An 18938-nucleotide genomic window follows, 5' to 3' on the forward strand; every position below is an offset into this window, starting at 1 on the left:
TGTTAGTGGGAACAGAATTAGCTTTGCCTAGTCCCTTTAAAAATGCCATCTTTAAGTGGAGTCAGTGAAAGGCCATTCACTTTTCCCTCCTTCAAGGATCAAATGCCAAAATAAGCACAAGTTGTCAGTGTAAGAGGAAAGTCTTTAGACCACAGGCACTACCCTCCTTCCTTTATCCTCATTGCACCATAAATGTGCCCATGAGGTAATTCCCAGAAGCCAGATTTCAATGAGTACTGTTTACAGTGGTGATCTGCTCTAGCTCTCTTTGTGTTAGAAGGCTATGTACAAAACAACAAACTGTTCATGCGCTGTAACTGTACACATGCATTCAATTTTCTGCTATACTGTAAATTTGGTAAATAACATAGAAGTTATAATTTGTGGTTCTCTGGTACAAATACCATAGAATTTGCAAGAAGTCCTAGAAAAACACAGGAATACGAATGCTGTGTCAGAGACCCCATCTGCAAGAGCCTGGCTGGAACTGATTGCAACCCAGACAGAAACCCCAGCAGCTCAGAAAGAAGGTGATTTCTTATTAGAAAATACACAGCAGCAGAGGGCATCAGACAACAAGAAATCCCATATACCTTAAAGAATCCTGAAGGGCTAAACGCACAAGGAAGGGGAATGAGAACTGGAAAGGTACAGAGATGCTGTAACATGGATGGGGATAATGAAGCAAGCACTGAGAGAAGTAAAACCAGACACACAGTTTCTCCTCTGTGTGTTGTTTGTAACCACTGCAGCATGGAAAAGTTGGGGTGGGAGACAGTAGAGGAGGGATCACCTGTGGTGCTCTAATTTACCTCCACTAGCAAACCAACCTGAGCACTGCAATTCGTGATGAACCACCAACTCACATCATCTTCCTTCTCTTTTAAGAGATAAAAACAGGAAATTCCCTGTCAGTAAAACAAGATTTCTGTTTGACAGTATTGCATGCCGTCCCAAAACACTCGATACAACAGGACTCAAAGAAAAAATCAAGAAAGCAAGTATTAGCCAGCATGTAGCCTTAATTTGTCCATTTGAGTGATGAATAGAAGAAAAGCAGCACTCAGAAGTGAAGCCAAATGACTCATTTTCGGGAACAACAAATTCAGGTCTCTTGCTGGCATTTCCTCCCCACATCCTAAAACAGTTTCTCACTGTGTGTGCAGAGATAACCTCGCCACCACTGCAGGCACTCAGGGCTGCCATAAAGTGAAGATATTTGCTCAATTTTGCTTTCTACAGGGAAAGAATTGCTGCTTTGTAAGTACAGTGATTTTCTGTTTCTGTGTTGGAAAACTGGGGAGCTTTAAAGGGAGCTGTCATTTATAGTGCCTTTCATGGGAGTGTCTCAGACTTGAAGGAGGTCCTTCCCTCCCCTTGAGAAACCAGTGGTTGCACAGAAAGTGTTTTAGTTGCATCTGTGGTGCTCCCCAGCCTGGCCCTCACTGGGCATATGAATGTCGCATTGTGCAAACGTCAGTGGGACGCGCAGCTTTAGGAACTCCAGGATACATCAGAACACCCAGCTGCTTGCAAGCTCTGGTGTAACATGGCTTTCCTGTGCAGACTGCGCATGAACAGCTAGGGCAGATTTAAGGAATGCCTTCAACAACAGATGTTAGACTCTGTGCTGTAGCAGCAGTTGCTGTGCTGGAATATTTGGAATAGTTTTAAGTCAACTGAAAACAAATTCACCCTCCAGATTACCAGCTGCCTGCTTTGAGCATAACTTGATCAGGTACAGTATCCCTCCCTTACTCTGTTGGGAATGCACAGGAAAATTGTAGTGGGCATTTGGAAAATGCTTTTTGTTTTCTTTTTTGGCTCTGTGGATAAAAATATCTTGAGAAACTTTTTAAAAGGTATTTTCCGTTACAATAACATTACTTTCATACAAGCCTATGTATAAAGTGCAGCAATTTGTTATCATGAGTGTGGCTTTTATTTTATCTATATCAAGTCTACAAAATAACTTTTTTTTTTTAGACATTTTCACAGACTGAACAGTCAGTACTATTCTTGTGAAAAGTGTATCTGAGTGCATCTAAAATGATGAATATTTTATCTAATGCAAACTGGCTTGAACGGGGGTTTCAGTATCTTTTAAGTATTTGACAGAAAAGTAAAGACAAACTAAAACATTCCAGTCAGTAAAGGAAAACAGCAAAATATGAAAGATATGCAAGCTATACCTCCCTGAATCATTAAAATGGATGAAGAAAGGGATAAAATCTAAATTGCTATGGAAGAATTAAATAATGGGAGAGGGAGAAAAGAGTTTTGCTTTAAACTGAAGCTGGATTCAATTCAGATAAGAAAGGGGACTCTGCTTGCAGCATGGCTTAAGTGCCACTTTGGCAAAAATGGTCCGAAAGAGGCATCCTCTAAACTGCTTGTGAGTGAATCAGGCAGATGCTTTCTGCTGCCCAGCTGGCAGGGCCCAAGCAAGGAGCTTTATGGCTGTGTGGGAAGCTGGGATCCCCCCAGCTTCTCAGCAAGGGAACAGAGCAAGCTGCTTTCACTGCCCCTCTTGCTCCCACCAGGGTTTCTCTGCTAAGGTGTCTCTGACTGGATTCCCATTACCTTTCACTAAGGAAATGGCTTGACAGTGGTAGTATCAGTCAGTTGTGTTTTCTATACTACAGGCAGCTTCTGAGGAAGCTCAGCCTTGATCTCCAGGCTGTGCTTTGCATCAGTGTATCGATACTGTGAAGTACAGTCAGTGACAACCAGCTATGGAATTGAATTTTAATATTTCCAACTCCCATTTATTTCAGCTGTTTTGGAGGCATATAGGATGTAAACAACATCTGAGGTGTCCTCCAGTATCTTTCCTATACCTACTTAGGATGCAGCAAAGGCACAAATCTAAATGCAGGAAACTGAGTGTCTCTGGAAATGGCAATGCTGCATCAGCATTGGTGTTGGTAAATAAGTGTTTAGAGCTGTTTGGATGCCAATTTTCTAAGCATAGAAATTTAAATTTTCCCATTGAGGCTTGCAGTATTGATGAACAAAATGTGCTAACTATGGATATTAACTAAGCTGCTAAATGCCATCATTTCTGGAAAAAAAAAATTAAACCCAACATAATTTATGAAATTGGGACTCTTGGGGCAGTTTAACCAGATAAGGGATAAATTTGAAAGCAGTCAATTTTAAAGGCTTTGAACTAAGGGCATTTGGCCCACTCTTGAGAGCCTTTAAACAGTTGTCTCACCCTGCCAGTAAGAGAGAATCCCCAGAGGAACCCTTGCAGAAAGCTGTGCAGAGAGGGGGAAAGGAGAATCACACTCCGAAATCTGACACACACGAAGAAGGAAAAGGCTCAGCTCAAACAACAAGAGGTCACAAATTCAGTGTGTTCTAAGAAAATGTCATTGTTGGAAGAGGATGACTGGAATTCCTGCAACTAAAGATAACTCTTAAAAGCCTGAAAGAAAACTTGGCACATGAATAAGCAGCAGTCTGCTACTCTCTCTGTGATTACAGAAAAATAAATTATATTGAGGACTGGATTTATAAAGCTCTTCTCTCCCTTTCTGAACAGTAAGTGTTTTTCATACGGCTGAGTCGTGTAAGAAAAGAGAATAATTTTACTATTTTAAGATAAACTTCTCTACTGCCTTTACCCTTCTTCTTTTAGGGTATGATCTACGATGCACTGAAATAAATAAAACAGAGAATGTTGATAGGCTTTGATTAAGTTTTTTATCCATTTTTTATTGCAGCGACTACTAGGCAGATACAAACATGATAAGGTGCTCTCTCTTTTGGCTTTGCAGGACCTGAACACTCCAAATGCAGAAATGATTTGTCAATTAACATCTTGCTGGTAAGAAAAAAGTTCATAATTTATCACTATGTTGTACATAGATCTAAAGTGAGCAAAGTTTAATAATGACATAATACTGTATTATAAAAAAGTAGTGTTATGTGTAAAGTATACTCACAATGTTCTTTTTGTTTGGTTGGTTGGGTTATTTTCTTATTCACAACTTTTTCATATCACAAAGGTTCTAGTCTGGGCAAGAAGAATGTCAGAGGAAGTTTATTCCATTCTCAGCTTCTCAGACCAACTCTTAAAAAACACCCCAAGCCACTAAAGCAACAACATTTATACATCTTGTGTCACATGTAAATTTCCAAGACAGAGTGCAAGAATCAGAAAAGCAGATTTTTAAAGTTACAGCCCTGACATTTTCCTTTTCATGAAATCTGTTTGGGTCAATGGTTAAAACACTTCATCTGCACCTGGACAGAGAATGATCTGGTCTGCAGCCAAGCTCATGCAGGAAGGTGTTCAGCCACATTCAATGGTACTGGGGAATGGACAGGTCATCGGCTTGTTTCCTTCTCCTGTGTTTCAGGACATCCCTGATCAGATCCCTGATATTCGGTCTACTTCTGCAGACTCCAGTTGCACAGCTTTCCATCATCACACAGCCAAATATCATCCTACTCATGGCTGATGATCTTGGCATAGGGGATGTAGGTTGCTATGGGAATGATACCATCAGGTAAGGAAACTAAGCATAACAGGGAACAGAGATGGTGTGTTATTTAACATAGGGCTGCAATTCTCTTCCTCTGGTTGACATCATCAGCTATTCAAGCTGTCTTCAAGTTCATTTCCTGGAGAAATCAGAGAATTTCCCATGGGTGTTATTAATGGTAAATTTAAAGCACTACCAGGATTATCTCACAGCCTAGAGAGCATTCCCAGGGCCAGCTTTTCTCTCCAGAGCTGCTTTACTGTGGGTGTATATCAACTGTTCTTGTGTATTTTTGAATTGCCTGACACTGAGAAATAGCTATGCTCTTGCACGTGCCCAAAGATAGAAATATTATCCCTCCTTCAACATATCAGGCCTCAGTACATCATTTAACTTTATTTTGCCATTATTTCCCAGTCTCCAATTAAAATACAGTATAAACCACTTCAACAAGCTATGTTACTAGCAAATATTTCTCTTTTCAGACCCAAGGACATAGATTTTGCCTTGGTTTTGAAAATCATGCCGTGGTATTGACTCCTGGCTTCCTACCAGCTTGTCTCTTCTTTGGTACACTCACTACCCTCAGCCATCAAAGTACTCAGAATCTCACCTCCAGCTGGTACCACCCTGGTACCACCTGGAAAATTTCTGTCAGATAGATGATAATCACAGGTAGCTGATGGGGCTATGCATGGCCGGGCCTCCACTTCAGCACAGCAACAAGCTCAAAGCAGGAGTTTTCTTTTCAAGAGCAGTGAGGTATATTTCTGCAAGGCCCTTCACAGGGCTCAGGAAACATGAAGGAATGATTGGCTTGAAATGTACCCAGGTAGAAATTGTTAATGAAGAAAGGAAAAAAATATTTTCCATCACCTGAAGAATTTAAAATAAGAAAAATATCTCCTGGCCATCTAGAAACAGAATAAGCTTCCCAAAATGAAGATAAGTATATTATTCCTCATCCCTATTCCCTCAAGGACTCTCTGACATTGTTGGTTTCATTTTTAGGACCCCAAACATTGATCGCCTGGCAAAGGAAGGAGTGAAACTGACACAACACATCGCTGCAGCTCCACTTTGCACCCCCAGCAGAGCAGCTTTCCTCACCGGCAGATATCCTCTCCGATCAGGTTTGCCTTGCAAAACCAAGCAGCCTTTAAACATTGCTTTATTGCTGAAAGAAACAGTGTCATACATTGGGAACAAAAGAAATGAGGGTATGCAAGTAGAAGGGGTGCCACAGACATGTCATCCCTCCCTGAGGCACACAAAAACATGCCAGCTAGGATTAGTACCTTTGAGGTGACATCTATATTTATGGGTTACAGTGAATTGACCTGGGGGAAGCAGAGCCCAGAATAACCAGCCCTGCAGAGTAGCTTGGTCCCCTCAGCTCACAACTTCAGTTGCCTCTTGGTGCTCTATTGCACAGATTGCAAGCAGAATGAAGTGAACACAAATTGTTACATCCAAAAACAGTCATGGCACAGAACACGAACAATAATAATACATTTCTAAAGCACTAGTTACATTAATTTGACATGGATGACTTCTCATCATATATCAGAAATGGCTTGGCCCTGCAGGGAGCAGCTTAGATGTATGTAGGTGTGTGTCCATTCCCTCCAGTCAAGGTGCAGAATAAGTAATTTACAAGAAAGCTTTGTTACCTATGTGTCAGAATTCATCTGTCCTATGAAATAACAGTTTGACAGCTATATTATTTTTCCCAGTTCTGTTTCTGAGGAAAAAATACTATCTTGTCAAACCACATCCCTGAGATGAAGAGGTATGAAAAATAAAAAGCTCTGCATGTTTCTAACAGCGACTCTCTAACATTTGTTTTGTTGCAAATGATCTTCAATTCATTCATTCACAAGGCATTTTAAAGCTGACATGTCATCCTGCTTTTGTCATGACAGCTCCCACTGAGATAGATAGCTTGAAAATGAACATGAGCTTGTACAGACTCCCTCCCACTATAACAATGAGGCCAGAGAGATTCAACACTTCCATGACAGATTGTACTTCACATAATCTTATATGATGGAGGTCATGCCACTGTATAATGCTCAATGGCAGGGTGTAAACCTGCAAGTGAGGAGAAGATTGCAGTGCTAGCTAGCTACTCTGTGGGTTTCAGAAGTCACTTACCAGCTATGCCACTGCACAGGGAAAACTTGAATTCCCATGCAGCCTTCTGCAAGCTGGAGTTTGTGGCTGATGGATGGCTGAAGTCTCCCTACCCTCCTCCCTGCGCTCACAGTCATGGTAAGTAAGCGCAGTTCACACAGCCTGGATGCCACTGGGCCATTCTAAATACAATGAAATAAAATGTCTCAGTGAGAAGAGAAGAACAGGTGTTACATAACTGGGAGTCTTAACTCCTTAATCTTGACCAGAGTCCTAGATTCATTTCTCCAAACAAACAGCATTAAGGTAACACTATAATATAAGTAAAACCAGGAAACAAGAAATTGTATTTCATAAAAATACTCTACCAGCTACTCTTACTAAGATTTTTATTACTATATTTTTAGGGATGGATGCTGTAAACAATTATCGTGTTATCTTTTGGAATGGCGGCTCAGGAGGGCTTCCTCCAAACGAAACCACTTTTGCCAGAATACTGCAGCAGCAAGGCTACAGCACAGGACTGATAGGTATGGGAACACTCCTGAAGACAGCCAAGAATGTCCTGCACATCTCACACAAACTATTTGCTATAGTAAGCAACTGCTCATACCTCAGTTGTAATATTATTATTTCCTGATTTAAAAATATCCTGTAAGAAGAAACCCTGAACAAAAACAATTTCTCTTGAAAAAACAAGCATCTGATAAAGAGCTTTACTGCTTTACTGCTGACCCGCCTTTAGGCACAGCTGTGGTTGTTAACATATATAATGGAAAATATGCTAATATTTCTTCAGTATTTTTCTATCAGGAATATGGTAACTATTCCAATACAATGTGATAGAAAACAAAACCATTAGTGCCATTTAGATATGCATGGTGATGCTTTACACTGCTCAGAGCAGATTCACAACAAAACAGAACAACTGCTACTTAAACCAATAGAGCCAGTTCATAATGTCACAGCATTTGTCTTTTCAAACACAGAAACAATATCTTTTTTTTACTTACAGCATGCCACTATAGTTCACCAAGATTTCAGCACAGCCCATAAAACGCTGCCTCCTTCAGCATTAATACAAAAGCCATTTTACTTTATATTTTATAGGACTTCTTTTTTTCTTATACAGTTGTAACTTTTGGTCATGTTCCAATTTTAAACAATTGTTCATCTTACTCATGTCACATAGTACCACAAACTGATAAAACACAAACATTCCTGAGATGAATTTTCAGCTATTTGCCCTACCTCTCTGAGCATCTAAATATCAATATCCAAAATCTATGTCTGACACATAAAAATACTGGCTACACAAATAAACTGAATTTGCTAATAAAAGTGTCTGCAGAAATGGATTTATATTCATTCAGCAGAATAAATCAAAACCATAAGGACAACACTAAATGAAGACCTCCACAATTTTTGGTTCTATATTACTGAATCTTCCCATGTTAGTTTTGTTCCAATACAATTTTAATTGCTTTAATCAGCTCCTAGAAAAAGACCATGTCTATTAGCCACGTGCTTCAGCTTGGTTTCAGATGTTAACACTAGCAAAACAATCAGATTTGTCTCCACTTTGTCAAAGGAATTACACTGCAGGGAGGTTGTGCTGCATGCTTCCTAGAACCTAGCTAGCAAAATGGGCTGACATTTTCCATGTAGGCATCTCAGCTAAAACCATGCTATAGGCACCACTAATGTAATATAAGCATCTCTTAGTTTAACCCAATTGACAGATTCTGTTTCATTGCACTCTAAGGGATGATGGAAAGCACTAGTGATAAGTGGCAAAAAAAACCAACAAACCCAAGCATAAGAACTTTACATTCAATTCATGAAGCAAGAAATCTTATGCAACATCTACCTACGTCACCACAGTTGAATGAGTACTAAATAGTCTCACCTGAAAGGTTTGTGATTCTTTTGCTCTGAACACAAACAGTTTAAAAGTTAAACCCTATTAATAACCTGCAGCTTGATGTGATAATAAGATGAATTTTTTTTAGGGAAACTCTTTGCAGTCTTTGTAGTCAGAAAGCCAATGTTGTGTAGCATATGCTTTCAGAGATTAATTTATCTTAAATATACATTTAGTTCATCTTCTGGAGAGTTCAACTTTCATAGCATGTCAGAAGCCTTTATCGACCTCAGTTAGCGATTTAGGTGTTGGAGTACATCTGAAGTCCAACGACACTTTAGCTGCACCTGTATTTATGACCAATGCATCTGTGTATTGATTATAAACCTGTTTCATTCTAAAGTCAGCTTTAAATGTTTGAAGAGGAATCTGAGCAGAAATTTTAGCTGAAAGCAATTCATTTACCTAGAATGGAATTTTCACACTTCCTTTTTATTTATACCCAAAAAGCAGATTTTTTTTCCCTCTGAAGCAGCTTTTTCTGCTCCTACTGTAATGCATGAAGATTCTATTAAAACCTACTCAGGGTTGGCTGCTAGTATATGTACTGGTAACACCATGAATGGTTTGTTTAGGTTAATATCCTTCTGTAAGTGCAAGGTTCCTTAGTCCACAATATTAATTAGTTGCAAATCAGTTTTCAAGTAAAATTCCAAATGTACATTTTTGTCTATAGATCTGGTATTCAAGGCCTACTTTATATCAGGGATCATAAAATGCAATTAAACTTATCTCTCTGATAAGAAGTAGATTTGGTCACCTGATTCAGATATTTACAAGCCTCAGTGTTTAAGTCAGATAAGCCAATTTGTTATGTCTCCATAAAAGTGCTTAACCAGTCTATTAGAACAGACAGGAGGGGAAGTAAAAGCATGGTTTTTATATGCCATTCATCATAATAGCAGACATATGTTCGTAATAAAGAACAAACTGTATCTCAAGAGGTCAGGAGGTGCTCCTTTTGATATATGAAGACTTCGGGATTTAAAGAAGGTGGCTTTAACTTTTAAAAAAGTGAAGAAATACAAGTAAATGGCAAAAATATTCACAAAACAAAATCTTTTATTCTTACCTAATATATGGAGATCCTATTATAAGCAAAGTTTATGTACATATGTACAGTTTCATAAGAAATTCTTATCTCCTGAGCTCATGGTCTTCTGAAACTGGTGATTTGCCTGGCAATCGCACTGCTGACCTTCCAGTTGCTTGAATATACTATCCCTAGCTTCCCTTACTAGTCTGCCACCAACATATTGCTGGTTGTTGCCATAGTCCTGACATTAAGCTATTCAAAACTTTCCAGAAACAAGTCTGCATAGCACATTAATAACAGAGCAATGTTTTTTTGCCCTGTGCTTACCAAAGGACTTCCTCCTATTTCATACCTGAAAAATCTCCAGGAAGGACGTACATTTTTGCTCTTTTCTGAATATCTGAATTTTCCCCAGTTTATGGTTCCCTTTATAGCCCAGGTTTTTATGCTAGCTAGAGGGCATGAATATGTGTATAGAGCACCAATTTACAATTTGTAGTTCACTTTCATCAGTCATAACATGTGTCCCATTATATTACTACACAGAATATATGTATAGGATGAAGAAGTTATCACAGGTAGGGAATTTTTTTTTTTTCAGAAATGTATTGTATGAGGGAAAGCACATTTTTTAATGTTATCTCTTTACATTTCAATAACCTATATTTTCAGGGAAGTGGCATCAAGGCGTTAACTGTGAATCCCGCAATGATCATTGTCATCACCCTTTAAAACACGGGTTTGACTACTTTTATGGGATGCCTTTTACACTCATAAGTGACTGCCAACCAACAGAAACACCAGAGATGGACAGAGCCTTTAGAAGGAAGCTCTGGTTTTCCACTCAGATGATTGGCCTAGCTATACTCACCACTGCTCTGGGAAGATTGACTGGCTTGATTTCAGTCAGCTGGAAAACGCTGACCTGCCTTGCTGGGTTTAGTCTCCTGTTCTTCATATGCTGGTTCTCCAGTTACGGATTTGTACGATACTGGAACTGCATTATGATGAGAAACCATGAAGTTACTGAGCAACCAATGGTGACAGACAGGACAACATCCCGTATCTTGAAAGAGTCCATTTCATTCATTGAAAGGTAAAGAATGTCTGGTTCTTTACATGTCAGCTTTTAAAAGGCACTTTCCCATGTAAAGTCTTTTATAATTTTGTAATATTATATAGTATTATAAGTACTATTGTGCCTTTTAACTATTAGTAATGTTAATAATGATGCTATTAAACAAAATGCTATTAAATGCTATTAAACAAAAGAAAAATAGCTATGCTTTAAGGATGTTCGTTATTCACAGCTTCACTAAAGCTGATAACATTTCCAAATTTCCAGGGGTTGGATTGAAGGCTATATTGAGTAAATATATATTTCTGTCGATGAGACCAACATTGCAGCTTGAAGTGATAAGAGCTGATGGCAGAAATACATGTGTAGGCTGGGGAAGGAGAATTAGAGCTGTGATGTAGCCTTATCATATGGACTGCGCTGTGGGGACCAGCTGGCAGGAGATGAACTTACTGCCTTTGTTTCAGTAGCGCAGTTGAGGTTTGCAATGGCAGAAAGTGGAGCTTCAGTCTGGAACTTTTTAGCTATGATTCAGGGAAAAAAGACAATCATTTTATATCAGCCAAACATTATTTTAACAGCCAGATCCTAATCATTGTGGTTTAATTTCTTACAAAATAAGATGTTTCTGATTTTTGAAATGTGTATATAGGCAAATCATACCATTTTCCATTACGACTAACCTCTGTATGTATTGAGAACCTTCCTCCCTAATAACAAAGGGCTTTAACTTTTAAAAATTTGATTAAATACAAGTAAATGTGAAAATTATTTATGAAACAAAATCTTTTTTTCTCACCCAGTATATGGAGATATTACTATCAGCAAAGTTATGTACATATGCACAGTTTCATTAGAAATCCTGATCTCCTTAGCTCATGTTCTGGAAGTGGTGGTTTGCCTGGCAAACCCACTGCTGAGCTGCCAGTTACTTGATTGCACAAATAACAAAGTGTTGATTGAATTGATTTCTGTTTTTTAGAAATAAGCACAAGCCATTCCTCCTTTTTCTTTCCTTTTTACATTCCCACACCCCGCTCATCACCACAGAGAAGTTTCTTGGTAGGAGCAGCCATGGTTTATATGGAGACAATGTAGAGGAAATGGACTGGATGGTGGGTAAGTCACCATACCAAATAATGATGTCTTCAACTACCTAATACCTTGGTCTGAATATATAATAAAAATGTTGTTATTAAAAGAATGAGGAAGAGATTAAAAACAAGTAGGAAAAAAGTCCTAAAGTTTTCATGAACATCTGTCAATCTTGTATGAGCGCTGTTGGCTTACAGAGTTGGCTTTTTATTTTCTCCAGTTTTGGACCAAATGAGTCTTTCTCTTCACTCAGTTTTTTCAGTCTAGTGTTTACCAGTTTTAACCATATCCCCATATTTACAACCATTTGCCCTTGACTCCTGTCAAACAACATTCTTGCTTTTCTTACTAGATAAATAAGAATTATTTACTTTTCTGTGATTATTAAAGATCAGGGAATTTCAGCCTCTTATGTCTTACCTGTTTCTAAGTAGGACACATCAGAAGATGATGAAACGACAAGTGAATTAAATCTGTGTGCAAGCCACCAGGCTATTTCTCTGTGACTGCTGCATTCAGCAGCACAATGAATATTTTTTAACCCCATTCATAAATCCAGAAATGTTCCCAAATGTTAATTGGTATGTCCCCAGAAATTAGATTTATGTTATTTTTCAGCCTGGTTTATGGAGGGGAAGGAGAACTATTTATCACCCAGTCATGGCAGAGGAAAAGTAGCCACATTTGCAAAAGGTATAAGAATCAAGTACACATATGGACAGAACTGGATTACATCCATCCAGTAATTTTGTATAAATACTGGCTGTGGCCTAGACATCATAATGTACGTGACATATTTCCTTTCTCATTGCTCTTCTTTTAAACAGTGACCATCCCTACATAGATAAAAAATTACATTGATGAATGTTTACAATTCAGAGGCTAAAATTTATTCAGTGTAAGTGACATTTTGGGGTTTTAATACTTACATATTCCTGTGTTTACAGGCCAGGTTCTAGATGTTATTGACAAGGAAGGCTTGAAAAATACTACACTAGTTTACTTTGCCTCTGATCATGGTGGGTGGCTGGAAAGACAAGAAGGCCAAAGACAACTGGGTGGCTGGAATGGAATATACAGAGGTAAGAGCTGTCAGGTTTGGTGACAACCCGGCAACAACTAGTAAAGTACTCAGGACACCCCTAAAGCTTAGGTAAGACTGTATGCTCAAGGAGTAATAGTATTTTATCATTGAGAAGCAAATCTGTCTCATTCTAATTAGGCATTTAATAATGTAGGCAATTCTAGCCTGTGCAGGTGTTCTTTATAAGCATGATTCTCAAACCGTCATTTCCTCCTGAGGCGACTGATCACAAGGTAATTTTTACAAAGGTTGTGTAACTTCTCACTAAGTATTAGCTGTATCTTACATCTGAACCTTTGCTTTAGCTACAATAGATGTGTTATAGTATTGTAAAAGAAAGAGGAGAACTAGGCTTGGAAATGACTTTCTGCCTGAAAATTTTGTTCACAATGAGTTCTGAAGGGGCACTATGTAAAACAATAGAAAGAAATAAGCGTGTAAGGTCACTGAAGGGGTCTCATATAGTGAACACACTTCCACTGATGCTGAAGAGGAGTTAGTGGTAAGAACAAAAGGAAAGCTCATAAAGGTAACATTAACTTATGATAACACAGTAACATTCGTCTGCAATTTCTTCTTATTTTAAAATAAATGGGTTTAACTTTTTTTTTTTTTTTTTAAATGAAAGGTGGAAAAGCTATGGGAGGCTGGGAAGGAGGAATCCGTGTCCCAGGGATATTTAGATGGCCAGGAGTTTTACCTGCAGGCAAAGTTATTGATGAACCTACAAGCCTTATGGATATTTATCCTACAGTAGTTCATCTGGCTGGAGGGGTACTACCACAAGACAGGTATAAACTCATGGATTTATTCTTCCTTCACTCAATAACAACGGAAAACCAAGTGACATTCTAAGAGTCTGACATTTTTGTTTACCACTGCCGCTCCTTTTCTAGACTCATAAATGTCACCACAACCCAGTCACCTCTTCTCTACATTTGAGATTCACCATCTACCCGCAATCTTCTACAAGCATCTTCCTCATTCAGAGTTCCCAGTTCCAGCAAGAGATATGCTGAAAGAACGCAGTCTTGTACAGTTTACATCAGTCTGATGGTCTCCATTTTTTCTGTTAGGGTAATTGACGGCAGGGATCTGATGCCTTTACTGCGAGGAATGGTTGAGCACTCAGAGCATGAGTTCCTGTTTCATTACTGTGGCATTCACTTACATGCTGCAAGGTGGCATCAGAAGGACAGTAAGTACAGAACTTCTTTCCCAAGAATTAGGTTCTGTTTATGGGAGGGCACATTTGTCTAACACGTTTTTTCTGGGATCACAGCTTTCTGAGTAGTTCCAGGTGTAAAGTTGTAAAGAACTTACTCATTGCCTGCAGTGTATGGCACAAAGAGTTTGATCATGGCTTCAAGGCACAGGACATGCCAAGCAGGCTATTGGAGCTCAGGTGGGTCTCACCCACCTCCCCATATGAATGCAAGGCCTGGGGAGCCCATGCCCTTTTTGTCTCATAGAGAAGTCCTTGCCTCAGCCCTTTGTCCTTCTGCTCACTTAACAAGGAAGCAAGTCGTGAAAACTCCAAACCTTTTTTACATGTCTTCATAAAAAACAAAGTTTTTTAACTGATACTTGCTCAAAATTTTGGAGAAATTTCAAAATGTCAAAAATCATTTTACGTCATTGGTTTATTTCTGCTTCAATTAACTGTAAATGAAATTGCAATATTATATCAACTAATAAGTATAGAGCCAAACTGCAACCAGAAATTAGCATTATTGTAATATCAATTTGTAAGTATAGAGCTAAAGTGCAACCAGAAATGAGCTCTGTTTCAATATTGTATCAATTAATAAGTATAGAGCTGAAGTACAACCAGAAATGAGCTCTAGAAAAACACTCACCCTTCTAATACCTTGTGATAACCACCAGTATCATTGCAAGTCTTCTTTTTTTCTTGCCAGGTGGAGCCATCTGGAAGGCTCACTATGTGACTCCCATCTTTCGTCCTCTTGGGGCTGGGGCTTGTTATGATAGGGGATTTTGTCCGTGTTTTGGGGAAGGTGTGATCCATCATGACCCTCCGTTGCTGTTTGATCTCGCACAAGACCCTTCTGAAGCCAAACCTCTGTCAGCTGACACTGAGCCCCTCTTTGACACTGTAATAAGGAAGATTGGAAGAGCCATAGAAGAGCATCGCAGGACACTGACTCCTGTCCCAGAGCAGCTCTCCATGTACAATGTCGTGTGGAAGCCATGGCTGCAGCCATGCTGTGGGACATTCCCATTCTGCTGGTGTGATAAGGAAGGTGACAATAAACCCGCCAACCTATAAGAGAAAGAACAGTTACTTCCTCAAAAGTGTTTTTAGATCCAGAGTGTTTTCTTCATGGATGTTGATTGGTGGGTTAGTTGTTTGTTTTAACAAAGTCTTTATATGAGAATTGTTCCATCGAATGGCAAAGTATTTGTCAAAGGTGGTTTTAGGCTGAACGCTCGCAGGGCGGGATAAAGAATTATCTGAAGAGATGTTTTAAACTGCGTCTGCTGACAACTAACTGAATAGTTCAAATGCACTGAAGCAGACTAAGATTAGAGCTGTACAAGTAATGATATAGCTTTGGTTTTAGTATTCATGAATATATACTTAGAAGCTTTGCTTTGTTTTATTGTTCTGAGTTTCTAAGTAATTCCTGGACTAAGGTCTCCCTTAATTTTCTTACTGCCATGCACAAGATGCCCTTATAATAAATATTTGCAGACTAGTGCTTCCAAAATAATTAAAGTATAATTTTGCCCACAGTTCCTCACAGAATCTGCTTCAAAAGTAGCTTTCTTCTTTCCTTGTATCTAGTCCCTCCAGCAGCAGTGATGATGGCAGCTACTTAGTGTGAGGCTTCTGAATCAGAAGAAATTATCTGGGTGAGGCATAAAGCCTGGAGACATGACAAGCTGGCTGGGTGGGACTCCTCTGATTGGAGTCAGCCTCTTTCGATGGACAACACAAAAGGGAAAGGATTTCCCCTTTCCAAAGGTCCCATTGCACCCAGCTCCCTCAGCAGCACTGGCAAGGGCATGGTGTCATCGAGGGCCACAGAATTGCCACGCTGACAAGTTGAACCATTTGAGCACATTGCTGACAGTATCTGTTATAATTGATTCCTGCTAACAAGTAGCAGATTCAGAAAAAGACTTTTAGAAAGATGCCCAATACTAGTTATGAAAACAAACTCTAATTTACTATTAAAAAGGCATTTGGCAACATAATTTGCCTATTCACTTTTTTCACATTTTTTATTATTTTTGTATTTTGCTAGTACCCATTTCTCTTGTTAATCTTCTTTGATACATATTTGTTTTATCTTGGTTTTCTTTCCTCCCATTTCCCACAATTCAGCCACCAGGAAATCTGAAGGTAAACAAAGCCCTACAGCTTAAAAGCAAGGTTTTATTTTATGCTGTGACTTCATGCATTTCACAGACTAGTTCACCAAAATGCTCCATCAGTGCTATTGATGAGAAAAGGACTGGGTCTTACTGTGAAAACTTCAAGAGATTAACTGAATCCATCAATTCACATGCACTGGATTGCTGTTTTATTTCCTCCATTGTTAACAGTATGTGCATTATTTCTCATTTGAATGTACTCTATTTCACTGATCCTTTCTTCGGCTAGATTTAAAGGTTTTTCATATTCAATGTGCAGTGTTTTCTTTACCTGAAATTACTGTAATCAGACTGGCATTTTCTGATTTTCTCATTTTCCAAGATCTCACTGCCATTCTCAAGCCAGTTTTAGTATCTGGGATTTTACATCCCATCAATTTTTTAACACCTTTAAAAATATGTGGAAATACCTGTTCGTATGATTGAGCCAGTTTTCTTGCACTGAAATACTTCATAGCACTGGATATGCATTTGGAGCTTGAGAATAGAGGAAAACAGCTGAGCCAGAATTTGTCATGGGCAGAGGTGTTTGCCCATGAAAGCCCAGCCATCAGGCCCTGCTGACATGCAAAGTGTCATGGAACCAACAAACATTCAGTACTTTGTAATACAGACATTACGTGTGGAACCATCATGGACAATAATAAAGGTTGCCTTGATAAAACCATACTGTTTTTCTTTTGGGTAGTCAGCAGGTGGTGGTGTCCTGCTTTCCTGTGCAGTTGCAGCAGAAAATCAACCTTTTAAAATTTGTTTAATTTCCTTTTCCTTTGGGAAATACTGGGAAATATAACCTTACATTTGTCTATACTAAGTGACGTTAGGAGCATAGCCACCTCCTCCAGTCACCCCAGCCCACCACCCTACTGCCCAGCTGCTGGAGCGCAGCTGTGTTTGTGGAAACCTGGGGTCTCTGTTCAGGCTGGGGGCACTGCTGCTGCTTTTCCCTTTGCTGGTTCAACCAGTGGTGAAGCCCAACATGTATCCCAAAGACACAGACACACACACACAGAGGATACTGGCCCAGCCAGTCACTGTCTCCATGTATCATGTATCAGCATTCACGTGTATTGTGTAGTCTGAGGAATGTGATGTAGGCACAGAAGCAGTTTTAATAGACTCAAAATGGTATTCTTTTGGTAAAAAACAAGTAGTCCATCAGAATAGTCTCCTCGACAGTAAGTATAATTAGCATCTATAACATTTGCCACTGTTAGGAGTCTGTTAGACTGTTTTCCAGTTGAACACAAAGTATATGATTAAGGTAGGTATTTCTTTAGGGTAGTCATACTCACAAAGAATGTAGAGTTTCCTGTACATTCTATTAACACCATGGGACTGGTTTCTCTTTTTTGCAGTTTTTAACCTCTTCTTGCCATCAATTTATTTGAAAGCTTTTTTTTTTTCAGAGTAATTGCTCACCTTCAGGCTATCCCCCTTTCCATTTATCATGGTGGTGTTATGGCACTGATAGTTGCAGCTTCTCACTGCTGCTCTACCAGGTTTTTGCCATGCCAAGAGAGCATGCAGATTTATTTTGCAAATGGAAAGATCTATCGGTTAATATTTACAATGCTTAATTTCAGGTGGAGCATTTGAGCTCTTGACAGTGAGCTAGCCAGGTAGTAGAAAGTAATCCAGGTCATAAATAAGTAATACAGTTAATATTAAAAAGAAAAAAGGAATATGTCTGGCATCAACAAGTATTTTGGTCATGGGCAGGTGTTTTTGAAGTGGAGGTTTGCCTTCTTTTTTTCTCTGCAGGACTTCAAGAAGAATAGACTCTAATCTGAGAATATATTCAACAGGTGAAATATCTGGGGGATGGGGAACTGCCTGGAGCCAAGCTGCAGTAGGAAAAGCGGCTAATTATCTAGCAGTTTCAGACTTGCAGCTTGCTTTCTGTGAAGCAAAACTGGAAAAAAAAAAAAAAACCAAAACAAAAAACAAACCCAAACCAGGGTCTGCATAAGGCAACTGGCTAGAAAAAGCTATATAGCACAGCCTGGATTTGTTACAAATCCATCTGAGCTAGGCCCACCTAATTCGGTCACTTAATAAACCAAGCAAAAGCTTATTTTGCTAAATCTCTTCAAGTAACTGTTGAGGCAGCTGAAGGCTTTGTGGCATTCTTGGCAGGCTGAATGAATTGTATTGTAAGTCAATTAAGTCTTAGTTAATGTTTGGTGAAGTTGGTGAAAGAGGTGGTAGGGCACTTGTGTAGTATCAGCTGCAGGAGAGAATAAGTTTTGGATAAGGTTTACAGGCAACCAAAATTGTTTAACTAAGGTGAATAGTCCACACAGCATTGTGCTGCTCTGTTTTTCCTCTGCATGGGTCTTGAGGGTTTAGCCTCATTTTGCAGAAATGTTTGAACTGTTATAACAGTCCTATGATGTTTTATGTGGAGGTACTAGGTTGAATAGCTGATGATGTGTACTTCTGGTTGTAAATGAAGTAATGTTTTTAGCTAATAATAAAACTTGAGAACTCTTCAGTTGTAAGAAGTAGCAGTGGTGATAAGACTGTACTTGCCTTTTGTCTTGAAAATAATCAGCTCTAGTAGATGCTAGGGAATCTACAGTTGCTTCCAGTGATTCTTTGCCTGAGGAAGAGTCCCATTGAGAGTATCTTAGTACTGTGACATGTATTCAGAGCCCCCTTTGTCTGTGTAAAGACTAATCAGT

The 18938-nt window shown here is 39.1% G+C and overlaps 1 protein-coding gene across 7 annotated transcripts; it reads left to right on the forward strand.

Moving 5' to 3' along the window:
* Positions 1–1065: 1065 nt before the first annotated feature.
* On the forward strand, positions 1066–15150 carry LOC133219287 (arylsulfatase D-like). Of its 7 annotated transcripts, none has more exons than XM_061366518.1 (11): positions 1066–1260; positions 3786–3835; positions 4371–4520; positions 5508–5629; positions 7040–7162; positions 10265–10688; positions 11653–11789; positions 12713–12847; positions 13478–13640; positions 13926–14047; positions 14769–15150. In XM_061366518.1, exons 2-11 carry the CDS (start codon positions 3810–3812, stop codon positions 15137–15139), a joined length of 1773 nt encoding a protein of 590 aa, XP_061222502.1. In that variant the 5' UTR covers positions 1066–1260; positions 3786–3809; the 3' UTR covers positions 15140–15150. The 7 variants fall into 7 exon arrangements, with proteins under 7 accessions (XP_061222502.1, XP_061222499.1, XP_061222501.1 ...); XM_061366515.1 differs by having other exon boundaries at positions 1068–1260; positions 3732–3835; XM_061366517.1 differs by lacking the exon at positions 1066–1260 and adding an exon at positions 1455–1738.
* The last annotated feature ends 3788 nt before the right edge of the window (positions 15151–18938 follow it).

The sequence above is a fragment of the Neopsephotus bourkii genome, unplaced genomic scaffold, assembly GCF_033783945.1.
Source record: "Neopsephotus bourkii isolate Nb327-2 ecotype Australia unplaced genomic scaffold, CSIRO-AGI_Nbou_v1 NB_1346, whole genome shotgun sequence".
Lineage (NCBI taxonomy): Eukaryota > Metazoa > Chordata > Aves > Psittaciformes > Psittacidae > Neopsephotus > Neopsephotus bourkii.